This window comes from Lates calcarifer, linkage group LG5 (assembly GCF_001640805.2).
Source record: "Lates calcarifer isolate ASB-BC8 linkage group LG5, TLL_Latcal_v3, whole genome shotgun sequence".
Taxonomy (NCBI): Eukaryota; Metazoa; Chordata; class Actinopteri; family Centropomidae; genus Lates; species Lates calcarifer.
In genome coordinates, this window is record NC_066837.1 from 28,241,876 (window position 1) to 28,263,180 (window position 21,305).

Sequence of the window (21,305 nt, forward strand, 5' to 3'; positions counted from 1 at the left end):
TATTTAAGTAAAACTTAGTTAGTCTAAACATTAAAAAATTTGAATGTAGCTTTGCCAGAGAGATTGGTAAGAGGGCAATGAACCTGAACCTGTTACCCCCTTCCACCCCCACCACTAGATTCAACACACACATCTGTCCTGTCCCTCTGGTTTTAATGAGCTGAATGGGGAGTCTCTCATGAAGATTAAAGGCTGGATAACAGATACTGCTAACAATTACTCATTTCTCATTACTCTGCACACAGTAATGTGATTTAAAAAAATGCCAGAGAAAGACTTCTTATGTAGAGTGTAGTTTAATGCTGTCACAAAATATTTGTGTTTGATCTGTTGTAGACAGTGTGTTCTAAATTTAGCTTACAGGAAACGGCATACCTTTGTTCCAAAGCACTATGAAATTATCACTTGAGAAGATTCAGTTCATGTAATTAAGTAGGTAAAAACACAAAAGCACAAATTTCACACATTTCATTCTGGGCAACGATCTAATACTTTATCATAACCAGAAAAAAGTCTGAGCAAGTATAATAAGATTATGATTAAATCAAGATACAGCATCACATTTTATTTCAGCTTTTATTTACTGTATATTAGCATAACTATTTGCCATTATTCCATATTCAGGTTGTCTTCATTCCACCTTCTAGGGTTATACTCAGCTCATTGATCTTGGAGCAGGAGAAGTGGGTTGTGTCTAACATGGCCAGCAAGCAGAAGCACTTCATAGTTTCTTAACCTTCATTTACATTTAAAAAAAAAAAAAAAGATTAAAAAGTTAAATCATGGCCATCTTCAAATGATTATTGAAATATTCAAATGTTGGCAAAGATGCTAATGCAGAATTTGTGTTCTGTTGAAATTTTGCATTTCAGACTGTCTCCAAAAGTCTGAACGACTTATATGAGCTGTCAGGTCTAATTTATTTTGAGCGGCCTGAGGCTCAATCAAGGAGCTATTCTAATTTCACACGAAGATAGAGAAAAGCCCAAAGCATGCAAATCTCAAAAATGTTGCAGAGACACAGCAGAATGCCTTATGTGACTTCAAATGAAACAATCACTCACATCGACTGATGTTTTTTTTTTCTCTCCGCCTTCTTTCCATGTAGCTGTTAAATCCAGACTAAGATACTTGTTTGTGAGTTTTCTGAGAGTTTCATTCTTGAAGTTTACAAAAAGCCATGAAATACAGAAATATTCATGGCAGACTAACAATTTTGTGTGTGTGTCATGTATTGGCCTTTTGAAATTTACTACAGGCTGGTTTCAGTAACAAGCATAAACACTGCCAGTAGGTGAACCTCTGCTGGAGGAGTCCAGTAACATTTATCAGAAACCATCAACACCCAGGACCATGGGACAATGACATCAGGCTATTGATTGGCCCCTCAGAGGCCCCTGTCACAGAGTCACTTGATTTAGGGGCCAATAACTTATTTTTAGTGTCACAGAAACTTTCAACGTGAACCAATAAAATGGCCCAACTCCAGCAGAGCCAAGGATGGCGAAAGTTATATTAAATAGAAAATGATAGTTTTTCAAGGATGATGATTCTGAATGAAACGTATCCGCCTAGCTAGTGGGTTTTGAAAGGCTATTCAGTGATTATGTGTGGGTGTAAAATGCATCTCTGACAACACTGCTGTGATTTCATCCATTTTGTGGATGTAGGCTCCACAGGGGCTGTAGGTGAGCCAATACTTCACACTGTTGGATTAAACAAGAAACATTGTATGAGCACACAAAAATGATATCATTCTCATTACACTGATATGGCTCACTGAGTGAAATGGATATGCTATAATAAGGATTGAGCTATTTCCTATTACATCTTGAAACACACTCTTTCACTCACATACACACACCCAACCAAAACCCTACAGCTTCCTTGATTCGACCCCCCTTTTCACTCTCTCTGAAATTGATTAGAATTATGTCTACAGTCACTTATTAGATAGAGTTTCAATTTTAATTTCCAGAGTCTACTCTATATTGATAAGGAGTTACTACACAGCATTTACATTCTCAGTGGGGAGTTTGATTAATCACGGTTTGGAGGATGAGAGCTGCATGCATCTTGGTATAGTTAACTTGAGGTCACTCACTGGATTAGCACACAGACAGCACTAGCAGCACTACTTGAGACTCTGAACAAATGGCAGCTGAGCTGAGTGAATGAATTTATGAAAGTCTCAGCACGCTCCAACAGTATATCTTCTGAGTAACAGGCTAAATCATGCCCTTCCCTCCCTCCCTCCTTCTCCTTCCTCCCTCCCATATCCACAAACCCTTTCCATCATGTTCCTGCCTGTCAGGCTTGGTGGAAAAGTTTCATTCTTAAAGCATCACTAGACAAGAGTATGTTTAAGAAAAGTAATGTTAAAGATTATAAGAAAAAAGCATTTCCAGACTCCTGACAGACAGGTTACTAGTTGGATAAAAGCTGTTATCTGTTTTCCAATATGCATGCATTCTTTTCGGAAAGTGACAAAGTAAACCTTCAATGTTATAACTCAGTCAAATCCTAACACACAGATTAAGTCCCACTTTATCACCAACTTCGTGTTTCCAGTGATAGACTGATGTCCATTGGGAATAAACATCCATAAATCTGTAGCTAAGCTAGCTAGAAGCATACATGTATCTTAGGGGACTTAAGCTCTTTCTTTTATTCCCTTCTAGTCTCTTTATAAGGTGGAATCATAAATGTTTACAAGAGTTTGATATCAGTCAAGTTTTTTTGTTTTTTTTTTTAGTTGAAACTTAACATTTTCAGCTCACAGGAGTGTGTCTTTACCTCAAGGAAGTGAAATCACATCTATTTGTGCCTATTTGTATATTTTGGGACTTTGTATGTAGTTGCCTAAGAATCTAAAATTTCCTTCATGTTTAGTCTGAGCCTACCTTTGGAACTCTGCTACTGAACTTAATATTTTGTTTGGGCTTGTTGGGTCTCAAGTGTTTTCTGGACAAGTTTGGGTCTGGTTATTTCTGAGTCCATTTCATTAGGCTGGCAAGTTAATAGTTAATAATGGATGAAATTAAGCGAAAATATAGATTCAGGTATTAAGTCAGGTTCAGGTCTCGGATTGGTAGTTGAAGCTGCTAAGCCGAGTCTTTAAGACTGTGACTCAGGAGGAACTCAGCTGCTGTGACTCAGGAGGAAGAGCAGGTCACACATTAATCTGAAGGTCAGTGGTTCAAAACCCGGCTCTACCCGTCTGCATGCTGAAGCATCCTTGGGCAAGATACTGAACCCCAAATTGCCCCTGATGTGTCATTAGTGTGTGAATGTGTTAGAGCGCTCTATAGAAGAACAAGTGAATGTAAAGGGGTATGAGTGGTTGATATCACTAGAAAGGTGCTATATAAGTGGCCTTTGCAAAGCACACATTACCGTAATTTCTGGACTATAAGCTGCTACTTTTTTCACACGCTTTGAACCTTGCGGCTTAAACAATGATGCAGCTAATTTATAGATTTTTACGGGCTGACGAACTTTATGCCGGCAAAACATTTAGCCCCGTCACATCAGACCAATGAAATTACCGAACAGGTCACAGTGGACCAATGAAACTGTTCGGATTAGATCAAACGCACTCACGCTAAATTCTTCAGATCAGTCATTTTGCGCTCATCATGGAAAACACACTAAGGAATGCATATGATGCAGCTTTTAAGTTAAAGGCAATCGATCTGGCTTGTCGAAAAAGGAAATAGAGCTGCTGCATGTAAGCTTGGATCAATGAATTGATGGTGAGACGTTGGAGACGGCAGCGTGAATGTGTAAATATCTCATCTTACAACGTAGACACCTGCGGCTTACAGACAATATATATATATATATATATATATATATATATATATATATATATATATGTACTTTTTTTTTTTCTTTTTAAATTTAGTGGGTGCGGCTTATATTCAGGTGCGCTCAATAGTCCGGAAATTACAGTACTATAAGCCTATGTGTAAAAATAGAGTAAAAACCAAAAGAGGAAATAAACACCAAATTATATCAAATCTTAAAAGTGTGAGATCCGTGGCCTAAAGTGATGACAGACAGGTTGACAGATTAATGCCAGCACACATCACATCACATGATTTCTAGGTATAAAAGTTTCAAGCTGTTACCTCATGCTGCTATTTGGAGCCACAACAGGCAGAGATGTCTATTTTACCCTCAAAATCTCCCTGAGGAGTGCTAGATTTCCAGTAGACCAATTGGCTATCTTAAATATCTGTTGCTTTGCTGCTCCGTCTATCTTCCTGGCTGTAAATTTCCAACTAATGTTGTGAACTCTCATTATCCTCTACGCTCAAAATGCATATCATCTGTTCACTCATCTGTCTTTCTGTCAATCTGTCTGGTTATCCACATGCACCTTCAATCATCCATCCATTAGTAGAAGCTGTTTTCTTAAGGCATCAGATTTATAATACTGCAAGTGAAACATCAGTAGTAGATGCACCATTACAAGGGTAATGTAGTACCATCATCGGTGATACAGAGCAGTAGCCTCACTTGAGCCTCTATGAGGCAAATGCAGTCATATAATGGTACATTTACTACAGCTGTGGGTGAGAGCTTAAGCCTTGAGGCAGCCTCTGTGGAAAACCATGCGTGGCTTGCTCCGTGAATCTACTGCCTTTTTCTTCCATGAAGGACAGTAGAAGAGAGAAGCTGGAAGTACTTTCCTCAAATTACAACAGTTCTGCAGCAGTAGATATTCAAGTTACCATTCAAGGCTCTGTAGTTCACTGAAAGGTTCTTAGTTTGGTTTAAGATAAATTGACTAAAATTATGTGGATGAGTTCCAAAATCCTCAAAAAGTGTACGGGTTGACTGTGATGGTGTAGTTTTTGCAAACAGTCTGGAGATGCAATATCAATACAGGATTTTCAAATGGCTCTATTATTATGACAGTAAGTCATTTAAATACAGCCATTGCATTGACTATGGCAGGAAAGGCAGCAGGTAGTCAAAATATATTTTACTACAATGTCTGATTTTTCTCCGGTAGCATCAAATTTCTAAATATCCAGATCTCTATATCAAATTGCCAAACCTCATGTCGTTCACTGAGGGAGTGCGATTATGTTTTTGTTTTAATTAAGTTTAAGATTTTAGATTGAGTTGATTCCCAGTATCAAATTCCAGTTTTATTTTTCATATGTCATGACTACTTTTAGTATGTTGTTGTTTTTTTGTTTGTTAAAAATAATGAAAGATCACAATGTATTAATCTGTCTAAATTACAGTAATTCTGAATGTCATGAATATCATAAACCCTGGGTAGGTTGTAATGAAGAGTAGATTTAAGAAAACATATTGCATGAAATATTAGAGTTAGTAAGTCCTCCCACACAGGTGTTTTTCCTTATGTTGTTTGATTATACTTCCTTTCATTGAGTATTTGACCAGATTTGCTTTACTCCCAGTCATGAATTGACCCACATCCTTCACATCAGTCTGACTGAACTCTAATCAAGGTGAAGAAACACACTTGATTTTCCTCTTCTTCTTTTTTCTCCTTATGGCTTGCAAAATTAAGCAGTCAAGCAGAGAAGTAAAAGTAGAAACTTGCAAATCAGTCTGTGGGTGAACAGCAAGTATAAACCTGTATGTAATGTAGAAGTAGAGCTCTTCCACAGATTTTAAATTCATAACACTCAGACTACTTTATCCATCTAAACAGCAGTTGCAATTAAAAGGCTGGTGATACAGAGACTCACAACAGGTAATGAGACACGGTAAATGCCACAGGCTGCCTAACCTTGGCCATGCACTGAATTTGGGTATTCAAGTGTTATATATAATATATATATAACATTATATATATATATTACATATATAAATACACATGAACCATATGAACACCGACACCAACTGGTATTAATGTCTATAACTATTGATTTTACCTTTATGTCACTCCTCATGCTTCTTTAAATTTAAAAATTCTCTCCACACTCATTGACATTCAGTATCTCATGAGTATCCGTTCGTTTCAACTCTTCATTGAAGCTACATGATGCTTATACCAAGTGAAAAATTCAAACCAAACACACCCTCTTTTTTATGGCTGCACCATAACATCAGATGGAAATCATCTTGATATCTTGTGCATCATTTCATACACGTCTCCCGCATAATTCTGCCTGACATATCTGGTGTCTTTGCAAACTTTGGGATAGCCACTCAAATTTACAAACAGTCCTAAATGTAATTTACAAAACAGAACAGGCCTGAATAAAAAACAGACAAATGACAAATGAATGCAAAAATAAAAAATGAAGATGGAATTTTATTTCACTCTTTGGTTTTGTAGTTCAAATTCTAACTTTGCTTAACTTTTCAATTTAGAATTTTTGCATAGCAATGCCTTATTCTAATTTCAGTGGTGGTGCAGTGGTTAGCACCGTCACCTCACAGCAAGAAGGTTCTGGGTTTGAGCCCCAGTTTGCCCAGGACTTTTCTGTGTGGAGTTTGCATGTTCTCCCTGTGCCTGCGTGGACTTCTCTCCAGGTTCTCCAGCTTCCTCCCACTGTCCAAAGACATGCAGGTTAACTGGTGACTCTAAATTGCTCAAAGGTGTGAATGAGAGTGTGAATGATTGTTTGTCTCTGTGTTGGCCCTGTGATGGACTGGTGATCTGTACAGGGTGTAGCCACGACCCTTAATGGATAAGCAGCATAGATAATGGATGGGTGGATGGTTTTTCTGCAGCACTAAAACCAGTTTCCAGTTTTAATGTACACACATTACGTAATATTGTGGCTAATAGGAGTATCTCCATTCAAAATTAATTTCCAAACATCAGAGAGCTGACTCTGATGTGTTCAAACACATTTGGAAAACTGATTGTGCCAATGTTACAGAGGTAAAATAAGTTTTGGGAAAAATCTGTCACAAAATAGCTATTGGTCTTACACAACAAACTATAAATGCAGTGCATAAAAACAATTGTTTTTTAGAATGAGAATTGAGTTTAAACATCATGGGGCTCATCAGTCCTTTCAGTGTCTTTTAATTCTTTTTATTTTCAGATTTCAGTAAATCTCTTTTCATCCTTTATCCCTTCTCTGAGGTCTTTTCTTAGAGCTGTTCATGTCTGTAGTACTACATTTCATAGACAACAGTAATAAAATATATATTTCATAATGATAATTACCTTAACAGACCTTCTTTGGTTAAGACTTTCTTTCTTTGTAACATTAATACAGCCACATTCTTTCCTAGCAGGCATCTACCAAAATTACATCAGAATCATGTCAGAAACGAGACACCCCAAGCAAGGCTACGCTGTATTCAAGGCTGGTCAAGGTAATTTTCTGGATAACACTGCCAGCTCCAGTGGTGTTGATTAGTGACTTTCATGTGAGGCTTTTCTGGTGCCCACAGACATTAAAACCAAATGAGGGCAGTCAGTTACTCTGGCTTGTGATTTAATATTTCTTTGACTGTTACCTCTTTTTCGAGCTTTAAGTGTTTCATTAATTCATATTATGAGATTAATGAAACCATGTGAGTACTGGTATTCTTTATACCTAAGAGCAGAGCTGGGAGCAATTCAAACTACAGGATTAAAGACATTAGAAATGTATAGAACTTAGTCCAGCAATCCCCCTTGACCAATTTATTTTGTTAAACTCATAGCTACTTCTGGCTTTTTTTAAAATGTCATGAAATCATGCAATGTGATAAGCTTACCTCCATAATGAACTCTCAGTCACACTGTTGAGGTTGAAGTCAAATAGTTTGGTCAGCATCAAAATCACCTGCAGAACAAGACAAGCATTACAATCAATACACAGGCCTATTGATAAAAAATGTCTGGTGTGCAAGTTAATCAGTATCAATGCAAAACTGACAGGAAGAACAGAAGTGGAACATTTGTTTGCAGTCACAAAACCCCTTTTATACAGCTTGGTAGAGGCATAGTTTGGTCTTTGAAAACCTTCATACCACATAGTGTCAGACAAAACTGTAGATTAGTTTCTGTAATCATGTCTCTGTGTAAAGTTGGGTCCAGGTAGGTCTGCATAGGGTCTTATTTTACAGGTCTGCGCATTCAATTGTCATGTTTCCATCTAAATGTAGCACACATTTTAACAGAATTTCAAGACATTCAACAAAAGAAAATGTAAATGAATGTGCCCTCTCCACTACTATGCCACTATTAGGACTTGAGAATATCAAAACAGTTGGTGGCAATAAATCTCCAGCCTGGTGCTACTGAACCATTGTAGAAGAAAAGCTCCAGGTAGATTATAGAGCCTTGTATTCAAAAAGCCTAGAAGAACAAACCAGTTGTCACAAGATCATTATTTGGGAAGAAGTTGAAACTTGGTTGTGACTGGCTAGTGAGCCCACTCCCGGAACTTATATGCAGCACATTTTCATCCACACCCCAAATGACAGGCACACCGAGAGGGCCAGTAAAGAGACTGACAGGGCTGGAAAACATTTTATGGATTTTTTTTCCATCAAATGGCTAACTGATGCAGTGGCCCAATTGTCCTGGTGGCTAGTCCATGTGTAATGTGTCACGCTAGTGGCTGCTAATGTATAAGTAGGCTACAGAGGTCTGGTAAGTTCACTTCTTTCTAACTCTACACCCACAGATTTCATTCATTATTTCGTCATTATTTGAGGCAATTTACCAGACTTTGCACAGCTCCCTCTGGGCCTGCAAATGGCTTTATACAACTTTTTTCACATATGCAGTAGTCCTCCCAAACACCTGGAGACACTGATATTTGAAATGAGTGGAATTCCCTTCAATATTTATGTATTCATTTTATCTTTTCTTTTCCTTTCTTTGTATTTTCTTGGTCCTGTATGTTTTTCTAATGGACAACAAAGACAAACTGAACTGAACTGTAAAATTCATATTTACATTTGTAAGGCAGATCAGATATATTATATGGCCTCATTAGCTTGTAAGGAGGGCAGCAGAGTGGTGCAGTGCTCAGCACTGTTGCCTCAAAGCAAGAAAGCTCTGGGTTCAAACTCCTGTCCAGGACTTTCTTGTGTGGAGTTTGCATGTATGCATTCTCCTTGTGCCTGCATGGGTTTCCTGTGGCTTTGTGTGGAAGTGTGAAAGTAATTGTGGTTATTTGTGATGTGATAGTTATTCTATACGTGTCCTGTAATAGACTGGCAGTCTGTTCCAGGCCAGGACGTACCCCACCTCTTGCCCAGTGTCAGCTGGGATTGGCTCCAGTGTCTTTATGACATTTAGTCTTTTACCAAGGTATGTTGATTAGTTTTAATTTTGTGACACTGTGAGATGAGTTGTTTGTGTTTTGAAATAGAGATGTACTGTATCTCTGCCAGAGTGAAACTCAATTCATTTTAACGCCAGAGCTCTACACCCACGCCACACTGCAAGCTTCTGAAAGCTGTAACAAGGTTTCTTTGGTGCGTTCTACCATACATTGCATTGCTTAATGCAATACCCTCTAATTATTCCAAACTCATTACTCAATCATATCAGATTGATTCTAAACACTCCACTGTAAATATTCCTTATTCCGTTAACACCCTCAAGGTGCATAAGATGAAGAAAAGTGGGTCAGCCAAAGTCTTCAGGGAAAAACAGAGGCAGAAACATCACATTTTGCTCCAAGCACAAAAGAAGTAAAGCAGCATGGAAACTCACAATCTATTTACTTTGTGACTGGAGGTGTATTTGAAATGGATAAAACTCAGTTTAAGCAGAAGAGGCAAGGAAATCTTCACAGGGAATGCTACGGTTTCAGTTTAATATGGTCTTTTTTAACAGTTGTGTAGGGTCCTTACTTCTCTTGCTCATGATTTGTGTTTCATTTTGATAATGCTTTGTGAAAATTCTGAGGGATATTTTGTGGTGACTTTGACAGTTATCTGATGACCCCTGTGCAACCTGCAGCACAATAGTCAGGTGATATGGCGTGGGCGAAGGGGAGATGCTGCCAATGTAGAAACGTCTACTCACATAATGTATTGCTAGTGCTTATCTCTAACTTTGCTATCGGGAAAACTGCTGTATGTACAAGGCAGGCGATGCACACAGATATTTCCCAGTACATGGAGTAAAATAAACAACCTCAGTCTACACAATTTATATTTGTTGCCTTTAAGTCGTGTGCCATGCTGCACACAGCCAATATCCAACTGTTTCCCCTTGGCCTGGCTGCCTTTGCTACCTCCACTGTTATTGAAGCAGCAGACGAGCCACTGTATGACTTATGTGACTTTGTGAAAACAGTTCCACCAGCATGTGGTTCCTGTGAGTACAAGCAGAACAGATGCACCTTGGGTAGTGGAATTACATTGCGAGGTTGGGGCTCCTGTGATCAGGCTTATTAAGTATGCACTAACATCTGCAGCCCCCAAAACACTGAAAACGTGCGGTGCACTCGGCCGACCCGTGGCTGGCAGGGTTTTGGAGTGCTGTTGAGGATGCGTTGTGGAAAATAACTGGCAGAACAGCAACTAGTAAAAAGGCATTGACTAAGAGTGATTCAGGAAGTAGCTGGGCGTTTTCAGCGTGGGGAGAATTAGCCTGGGGAATGAATAACCTTAAATGTCCGGACTAGACCTTTGCATGCTAATGACTGACCAAGCCCATTTAGCTGCCCAGCTGGAGGCTGAATTCACACTCGCACCACGCAGCTTCTCTGTTTCTCTATATCCCCCCACTTTCTTTTTCACCCTCTCCCTCCTATCTCTTTCGCTCTCTGATCACATCTCAACACCATTTTCTGCTTTGAATCTACATATGTGTACATGAGTATGTGTGAGAGAGGGGCGAAGGTGAGGGTAATGGTGCAATTGTTTAACATTTCAGAGTCACTCTGCTGTGTGTTTGTGTGCCTGTGTGTATGTGGGTTAGTGTATTTCTCTGGATGTAGGTGAAGGTGAGGGAACAGTTATGCTTTTACAACTCTGAGTTGCCCCTTATGGCTTGTGTATATGTTTGTGAGTGCATGTTTGTAGGTGCACACACTGTGAGAGGGAGCTCTCTGGCTCCAGATTCTGGATAAAGTCCTCTAAAAGGCTGAGGTATGAGCCGGGTGACTTGGCTTCATTAGTTGAAGGGCAGTGTGCGTACGGGCCCTTCTGTCTGCCACATATGGAGACTATGTGGGCAGTCATCAGCGGGTGGCCCTGTCAGATGGGCTCCCACTGGAAAGTGCATATGCTCCATCACTGACAATGCCAATTAGGCCTGTGGGCTTCTCCTACTGTAAATACTACGATGAGGCCAGGTTCCCCTAAACCAGGGCCAGCAGAGTTGGATTATTAAGGCATCAGAATGAGACAGGACGTAGTTAGTGAGTGTTTGTATGGCGGATACTTTGAATAAAAAAAGATGGCACCCCAGATTTACACTGTATGTACTGAACAATGAACAAATGAGCAGACACCAGATAACTTGGAACCATAGCTTCAGGATCACTGGTTAAAAACAAGAATGATATTGAGGGTACTACCAAACCCTTATTTTTGCTACAATGTAATAATCATTTGGAAGGTGGGCTGTCATATGCCTTTTACTTAAAGAGTCTTCTATCTAGCCACTGTACCAAGACCTGACTGATAGAGACTGCTGAGATGGATGTCATTTCAGCAGGTTCTCCAGTCTCTGCAGAGGACTTCTTAGGCTCTGTTAGAGTGACCACTGGGTTCTTAATCACCTTGCTGACCAAGACCCTTTTTTGTTAGGTTTTGTTAGGTTTGGCTAGATGGTAAACCTTAAGAAGAATCCTGGTGACTCCAAACAGCGTGCTCCTGGGAACACTCAGAGAACTATTTTATGCATAAATCTGTGTCTCATCACAGATTTATTATCATCACAGATTTATTACTACAGAGAGTTCCTTGAACTTCATGGGTTGATTTTTGTCCTGACATTGTGTGAATGTGGGACCTGATATACACAGGTGTGTGCCTTTCTAAACTCATCCAATCACTTCAGTTTGCTATAAGGAGACTCTAACATCACTTGCGTAACCCTACACTGATTATTTTTTGTACAATTTGTTGTGTGTCCTTGATGCATGTTTTGGCCTGTCATGTCCACCATGTCAAATGTTACCCTCTGTCTTGTCTCACCTGTTATGCCTTGTTTCACAAAAAGTAATATAAATAATTTACATTATTTCTCATATTGCAGAACCTTTTTTCAGCATCCATAGTATCGGGGTTACACTAAATGCCCATCCACAACACTAACAGCTGTGTTGAAAACTTTTTTAGGAACTTCAACAGTAGAACAGTATAAAGGAAAAAACTTGGATGTGTCTTAGGAGGTTGTTATAAAAGGGGTCAAAATATATAAAGAAAACATGCAGTGTTTTTCGTCATGCAAAGTGAGGCCTCAGCTCCGGGTGAGGATCAAGAACAACTGTGCAGAGCTTTAGGTTTTGAAAATATCTCAACATTATTTTTCTTTAATCAAAAGTATGCTTTTGCTGCAAGCAAACACCGTTATCTCCTGTACTGTTTGGTAATTGTCCTTGGATGGAGGAGAGAAAATATCATCATGGATCAAAATTCCCTAACATGCATATACAAACAACAATTACCATTTCCTGGGGCACAAGAAGGCAGAATAAACAAATATGAAATGCAGAATATTACCACACACTCTGAGGCTCCCAAAACAAGGAAATGTACTGGGTTCATGTTCTGCAGGGCATTATGAACTATTTGTTTTTCTCACATCTCATTTTTGTAATCACGTGAGACCAGATTTCTCCAGGGGACAGATCTTTTTGCGCAGTTTCATTACTGGAAAGGGGAAAAAAAAAAGAAGCACAGACAGGAAACAAAAATAGTGTTTCTTGCCACACAGATGCATTTAATGAAACAGTTCTGCAGTTTATTGTTAATCAATAAATTCATTCTGTAATGAAGACTCAGAGAGGCAGAAACAGTGCTATACACACATATAATGATGTAAACAAGTTTTACCTGCCAACATTTCCAAATACCTCACACTGTCAGACTCATGGGGGATCACTGAGCCAGGAATGCTCCTCTCTGTGGATTAGCCTGTCACATCTTCCTTTGGAAGATTCACCACTTGTGCCTATCGCTAATATAAAAGTGAAATGTACCTGGGAAACAGGGTTTTCAGCTACTTGTCACATATCTAAAAATAACATATCTTCATCTGGATCAAAATTAATCAAGGCCTGTCAGGTGCGTGTCCCAGGAAGGTTATATATGGCATTTAGTTAAGCAATCTGGGCTGCTTATTAGTCAGCATATAATCAGCCTTCTGTGGCCTCATTTCTTCCAGTCTTCATTAGAACATGCGGAAGCTGTAGAAACTACATTATAAACATGCAAACGCAGTGTGGAGCATGTTATGTTTTGGCATCAATGATTAAAATCTAATTTCTCTATTTTTTCATGCAACAATGAATAACATATACGTTATCTATTTTCAGTTCCACTGGAGCAGATTATTTTAAGACATGTGATGTTTGCAGAGATGCTCATAGAATACTGAGGAAGTCTGAAGCTTTTGTGACCACCTGCAGTTTCATGTTTTGGTTGTTTGATCCATGCAGACAAGTCACTTTTGTTTTGTTTGTTTTTGATGATGATGCAGTCTTAGGATTCACAGCGAGTATTTCCTTGATCTTTAGCTTTGTGTTGCTCCTAATTGGTTGTTAACCCACTTTGAAACTTCTGGATTTTCTTCCACAGTATCTTGGATGGATTATGTGTATGAAAATTACTGCAATTAAGTAGCTGATCTTTCAAGTGTGGAGTGACTAATGCATTTCAAGACTTGAAAGGCTGGCACTTACTGGTAAAACGCATTAAAAGTATGCAGATTATATATAAATATATGCATAAATGATTAAATGTACGTGATTAAATATCATTAGTGTCTTTGTGATGTGACACAAAATGAGTGTACTACTATGTTTTTGCTTTAATTATGTACATATGCATGTAGCTATGAAATGTATTTATGTGTATAGGGGGGCATTTTTAATAGTGTCTTAGAGAGCACTGAACAAATGCTACGGATGATTTTGTTTCTCGTTCAAACTTTATCTGGATTTCTGAAGAAACTGAAATCCACTGAGGTGGATGTCTTCATTTTTTGCTGACTGCTTATGTAAGCAGACCAAGCCAGGCCTGGGAACAGTTATGTCCTGTTACCACCATCTGTCTTGACATTAAGGCAGATCTTCTGAATATTTTCAGAATGCTCCAGTTGCTTGGTGTAGTACTTGTGTGTTCTGTCTCCTTCTTCCATGCTATGCAAGTAACACTGTACAACAACTTACTTCTTAGCCAATCAGAAGACAGTAAATAACCTGTCTTCTTTTTCTACTCATACCTATTTATTGTTTTGCATTTTATTTCCCTACAATTATGTCATGCATATAAGTGAAAATGAAAATAAATTGAACTTTTAATGCATATAGTGTATTTGTTAATGCATACATTCTCAATCCTACATGTATATTTGATTAATGTATATTATATTGTATTGAATTAATGTATCTAAAAGTGGCAGCACATGCATGAGAGAATGAAAATGTAACTCTGTAAGAGGAAAAATACATGAATTTGAGAATGAAAACAGATTTACGTGAGAGGAGAAAGTATGTTACAGTATGTGAGAGGCCCAGAATGAAATATACTTGTTTGTATGGCCTCTCATGTACATGTCCTTGCACAAGTCTAACTTGTGAAAAACTTTCAAAGCTCTAAAGCTAGAATACGCTTGAAAAGAATGTATATTTGGGTAATAAATCACTTGAGCACTTTGTCATAAGGGAGAGATAACACTTGACACAATTATTGAAAAGAAATTCATGGACACTCATCCTGCTGATAACAGACAGAAAATCACTCCAAGTGCATAATGCCCTCCATGCACTGAATGAAAAGCTGAACAACAACCTTGTTTAACTTCAAAACTGGGTTACTCACCTAGTAAAAGTAAATAATGCACCGAAGAGAAATATCTTTTCTCTATTCTGATCATTTGAACAAACAAACTGAATATATGATGAATATATAACAGATGAATCTATTTCGCTGATACCCTGGAATGTAATCCATACACAGTCACAAATAATACCAATGGATGCATGTGCCATCTACTTTTCTGAAGTTTGTGAGAACTGCTGAGGGCACTGCCTTACCCCAGAGACAGATGTATTTGTCCTCAAGCTGTGTGATAAAGTAGAATGAGGAGTTTTAATGAAATCAGGAGCACATGCAATGAAGAGGCAGCTACAACCTGAAAAACAAAGTTAAGAAATCAAGGAGATCTCTGTCATGTCGTCATTTTAGCTTACTTTGAAATCTGTAAGTATGTGGATGGACTATGATAAATTGAAGCAGCGGACTCTTGCTGCCAGTGTAGATTAATTATTCAAATTGGCATTGTCAGGAGTACCACTGCTTGGCTAATTCTCTAATAGGCCTATAAAGGAATCTACAATGACATCAGCCCTAGCCAATATGCTGTTGTAACAGTGGGGAAAAAGAATTTGTCAACTTTCTCAGAGAGAATTAAGGCTGATTGATTTTGCTTAATTTCATCCAGTTCAGACGTTGTGGGGTTAGGTATCTGTTGCCTAAGGCAATGCTAGATTAAAAGAAGTCCCCTCAGGACCTGCCTGCAGAGCAAACCTATGGTGGTAACTAACAAGCTCTTATATTTCCTCCCATCTCTGCCTTTGTTCATATTATTCTGAATTAAAGATTCCCTATTCTCATCATTTGCATTTGATTAAAGGCAATTAGACATCTTCAGAGCAGTCCACCTTGTCTCTGCTACACCTTAATCAACAAAGACAACAATGCAGAACTGACACTGACCCTTTTTTATTATTTGCCTCCTTCTCTCTCTGCATATATGATCAAAGCACTGTGTAAATTTGTCTTGCAAATGACAGCATAATACATTTAATTCATGTGTGTGGAATATCTGTATTAAGAAAGACATAAGTGTTTAATGTGAAGATAGAAAATTAGATAAATGATACGACAAAAGAGGAACAGGCTTTTCAGGGAGGAAAGGTGAAGGCATTGTACAGGAATGTAAATTGTAATCACACCAGTCAGGACCTTGTCTCAACTCACATAGTAATGAGATGATCAAATGCTGTCCCCCTGGAAACCTGGAAGCAGCCTTTGTTTCCACATGTTGATGTATCAGTGACTACAACCATACTCAGAATATGGAATTGGATAACATGTGCCACTCACAAAGTAATCTACAGATTATCTAACATGTGCTGCAGCTGTTGGTTTTAAAAGATACATCATTTAGTCAGGAAGGTCAAAACCAAACTGTCAAACTTTACTTGGGTTGAGTTATTGTTGGCATTTGATCCGTCACCTCATGATACCAGTCCTGACCAAGAATTCGACACAGCCCACACAGGAAGTCATTCAAGGCCAGGCTGTTGAGCCAGCCTCGGCCTTGGCTGCAGTGTGCATGTACTAGCTGAGGCAGAAGCCATGCTGGCTCCCCTATTAAGGGAATAAATCCAAGGACAAATGAGCAAGTTTGGCAGGACTGAAAGTGAAAGGAAAGCAGGCGAATCAGAGGAATTGAGTTGTTTCTCTCTTTAAGTATTATCTGTGGATGCTCAGTAATTTCTAACCACAGAATGCATTTGCAGTACATCCATATCATGCAGTCAGAACCATTGATCAGAATGGGTGTCATTACCTGCAGGTTAATGCAGAGGACACAAGTAAACATGATCAATGATTATCTGCTGCAAGCTGTCAGCATGGTGTAACTGACCAGGGGCCTACAATGTGAACCCTCAGTTCAATACAACTGATGGCCTTCTTGCACTGCCATGATTTCATGGAAGACACTACATTGGTCCCAAGGTGTTTTTAAAGTTAGAATCCTTAACATATACATTTTTGAAATCTTACTTTTGATACCATTTATGGCCATCAATTTTCAGCAAGGGCAGTTAAGTGTAAAGTATCTGCATTTTGTGCCTTTCTACATTGGAATCTCACAATTTCGAACAATGTCTTGGATTCGAATTGCATTTCCAGGAACTGACAAGGAACTGAGAAATGATTTTCACATGCTGGGTGAAAAACAAAAGTCAATGCATGCATGCAGTTCATGTAATGAGGAAGACAACTGTCTTCTGTGGGTATGGACAATTTTGTTCCATTTGGGAAAAAAGCACCTGTTATGAGTTTTAACACTATAATTCTTAACATGCTATCACTGAAGAAGAAGAAGGAATGAGTCACACTGATTCTGGAGATGTGTGTGATGTCTGTATGTTCTGATTAGACTGAGTTCTAATCTGACTTTTGGCTTTTGATAAAAATTTAAATGATGTACACTCACTCTTAATACTAACCTCCAGGTAAATGCAGCTTTGTATTTTACATGGCATTAAAAAAACACATAACAGTACAGACCTGGTACAATCAATGGTAAATTGCCACTAAAACATAACTCAAAAGAAAAGAAATGTTGTTGAATGGGTGGATGCCTGATGGTTGAGAAGTGAGAGTGATTTATTGTTGACCTGCTTCTGCCAGCTGCTTTATGGTTTTTAATGGTATTCCTAACACCATCCAATTACTTACTGTGGTATCATTTGAAGTTGCACTGATGTGTGGATGCCATTGGAAATTTTGAACTGGACCTGTTCCAAGTTAATGCATAAATTAATAGGGGGCTGACTGGAAGCGGAATGTGGAGTCTATTGCTGAGTATAGGGCACAGAAGCAAACTCTAAATACAGCTTTGCCATAGAAAGCAATAAACTGCAGAGCTATTGGTAAAACATAACTTCCCACTCTGTTATCTGCAAGTACATTTATTGCTTACTGTGGCTTCCTATAACCACAAAAGAAAAGCTCAGCTCACCTGTGCTCACTAGAAAAGAGTGGAGTGAACCACTCAGATTCTCTGTGGTCAGCTAAAACCAGCATAGGGAGGAGAGCCCTCAGGGAAGCCAGGGGCAGATTATGGATAGAGGAGTTACCAAATGATGGGTGTATAAGTAGCTTTAAGTTTTTATCAATAATGACTTAATGATCAAGTGTAAGATCCATAACAAAACTTGGGGAATTGACCTTGGAACAATCCTTTAATTTTTACTGACAAAGTGCAGGGATGAATGGATGGTGAGTTTAGTGAACGTTTATATTTTCTAGAATATCTAAATGTGTCTACTGTAGACTTGCCAGTAAAATCACTGGAAGCTCTGAATAAGACAATATGCCTTTGTCTGACTAATGCATCGGATTTGGAGTAGAGCTGTCAGTGTCAATACAGACTTGATGAAATGAAACTTATCCGGACAATGATCAAATCAGAAAGTGAATCTGTGAAAGGTCATCTCCTAATTTGTCAAATAGTTATGAGCAGAGTGATTTGTGGGCTTTGACAATCCCCAGTAAATCTGCACATTTCTGCTGAGTAAATGACATTTTCAAATGTTCTCTGTGGTTGGAGAAATATGAATGGAAGGGCTCTATTGTACCTCAGGTTTTGTGTATTCAGTGAAATGTAATTACCGTTGTGTATCCAGGAGATATTGTGATTACCAAAGGACGGACAAATGCCTAAAGGAGCAAGGGGCTGGCTCAACACTGCAATTCTCATCCTTCTCTCACCAAATTTGCCTTATCAGCACTTACATGTAATTTGCCTGATCAGTTTCACTGTCTGCAAATTTACCCTCTGTAATTAAAAATTGGCTCAACGCTTGAGGAGGTAATTGTCACTCATGAGTAAGACTACATGGCAAATGAGTACTTCTTACTTCTGTAAGAGAGCATTCAAACTTTGGCATTAATTTTCTGATGGCTGTGTAGTGACAAGAAGATTGTCTGCAGGAACATCCTAAACCCTTGAAGGGATGGCCAGAAAGTTGAAAACTGTCACAAATTCGACAAGGTATACAGACAGCGTCCCACAGCAAACATAGATAATGTCCTACACAGAAATGGCAGCAAAGAGTGTGGGACTGCACATCTCTTACAATTACCTCACCTCAAAGTATACCATTCCTGGACAGCTGGTCAATCCTAAATCCTGCCAAATAGGTATATATAGGTATAGCTGAATTGTGGAAGGAGAAATAAATCTGCATATTTCATTCATATGTGACAAACATTTACTGCTCCTAGCAAGACCTACCAGAGCTTTTGTGTGAAAATGACAATGTGAGATAAAATCATTAGTCACTACTCACTGGCTAGGTCAGAATAACAGCTACCTCCCAAATCAGTTAATATTTAGTTTAATTAATGAAGTGAGAACCAAATGGCTATTCAGTCTAATTACCATGCTACCACATAGTAAGTCATAGTGAGTCTATGTTATTGTTATTCAGATGAACAAAATGAAGATATAGTTAAAGTTATATTCCTCCTAAATCTTTTTGTGTGTTCGACACTTATCTTTTGATTTCAAGTCAGTTTCGATTGTTGGCACATCAAAAACTATGAATCAAAATTTAGACAGACACAGATACACAGAATCTGCTAACATGTAATAGTGAGTCATTATAGCTTCTATTAGTATGGATGGAGAATGTAGTTTATTTGAACAGCCTGAAATAAGTATAATACAATGTCAAGAGTTGTTTGACAGTTCAGTAGACCTCAGTATCATTTATGTACATAGTTTCTGTTAAGTAGTTAAATCTGGTAGACATATTGTTACTTATAGAATATGGCTAAATGCTAGGAAGCAACTGTTCATTTAAACATGCACTGCATGCAACAAGTACTGAGTTATTTTAATACTCATTTGGAGTACATTATTCACCGTCCTTGTTTGAGTCTTTACCAACTCACAAGTGAAATTTCTGACTTTGAATCTAGCTGTTAAATGCTCCACTAGATTCACCATCTAGTTGCTAACTTTGTCTATCTGCTGCTTGTTGTTGGGCAGATACCATATAGCAGATTTACTAAAGCTTTTCTGCTGAATACAGCTGTAGAGTCGAATGATAATTACCTCTGGGTTTGTCACTACAACCTGCACCTTTCACATTACATATCCATTCTTAATATAAATATATTAATCAAATAACATTTTTTTGTTGTTCTTTTGTCTGTCCTTTTTACTGTCATGTGTGATTTGCTGAAAATGATGGAATACTTTTTGGCTTCAGCTTCGAGAGGATATGTTGAGTGACTTCCCAGAAACTATCGATTTGTGATACTGCAGAGAGTGACTTAACTGAATGGGTGTCACCATGTTTACTGTCACTGAGTTGCCCGAGGTAGTGACAGTAAGTTAATGTGGACATGGTGGAGCTTTATTGTACTTCAGGTTCTATGTGTTGAGTGCCTACTAACTTAGAACAAAGGCATTCACTGAACACATGCAAATATGTTTTGTTTATCATTGTCATGTCTTCAGAGATTGTAGCCTTCTTTCAGAAAAAAATGTCCAACATGAAATTAATGACATATTTAATACAAAACTCAACTGTGAAAGTGGAAAAATGGATCAAATAATAGATACTAGAATACTGGGAAAGAAGGTCATATGAGAATGTTATAATAGATAATACATTAGCCAGAAATTCTGAGTAGATTCACAGATACAATCATTTTTCTGCTCATACTTTTCATATAAAATGAAATGAACAAAATGCTATATGCTTTCATCAAAGAGTTTTGTTATATGTGTTATATGTGGTTTGGTGGGTTCATGCATTAGCCTGGACTCATCTGGTCTGAGAGCTGAACATGTTGGTGATTCCCTGGATGGTGAGCAGTAGCTCAGGGGGACTGTAGAGTGTAGGTGGGGAAAGATAGAGAGGAAGTCTGTAGTTTTTCTTCTCTTTTTTTGTGTTCACAATTTGCTCGTCTTACCACGTCTACACTCTGCTCTGCAATCTAGAGTCAATCTTCACAGTGTGTTGCACCTCACTCTCCCCCCATCCAATTTCATTTAAAGTAGCACCTCTCCTTCTAGTTATTTGGGCAGGTTTCTTCGCACTGTCTTCCACCATTCCATCCAATCATCCCCATCTCTTTAAGCAGGCATTCAATGGCAGGACAGGCCCATTTCTTTACACTGATGTCTGGAATTAGGCAGACCTCTGTGGTGAGCTGGAGGCAAGAGCTAACTGGAGCAAGCAGAGCACAGCCCATCAACATAGCACGGTATGATTGTTCTAAGGACCTCTAGCACTAGTCTCCATGGTGGCTACATGTGATGGGGCCAAATGAGAGGCCTCAAGATATCCATGTGTTCTTGTAATGCTTGCTCTTTCAAAAGCAGGGTTGTCTGGACATTGCTTTGTCTCTTTTTTTTC

At 38.5% G+C, this 21,305-nt stretch overlaps 1 protein-coding gene across 1 annotated transcript in view; it reads right to left on the reverse strand.

The window, feature by feature from the left end:
* LOC108900111 (VPS10 domain-containing receptor SorCS1) overlaps positions 1-21,305 on the reverse strand; it is a 126,151-nt gene that overhangs the window by 64,066 nt on the left and 40,780 nt on the right. Inside the window, exon 2 of the mRNA XM_018700965.2 lies at positions 7,711-7,778. Coding sequence (XP_018556481.1) covers positions 7,711-7,778 — 68 coding nt within the window. The remainder of the gene's footprint in view (positions 1-7,710; positions 7,779-21,305) is intronic.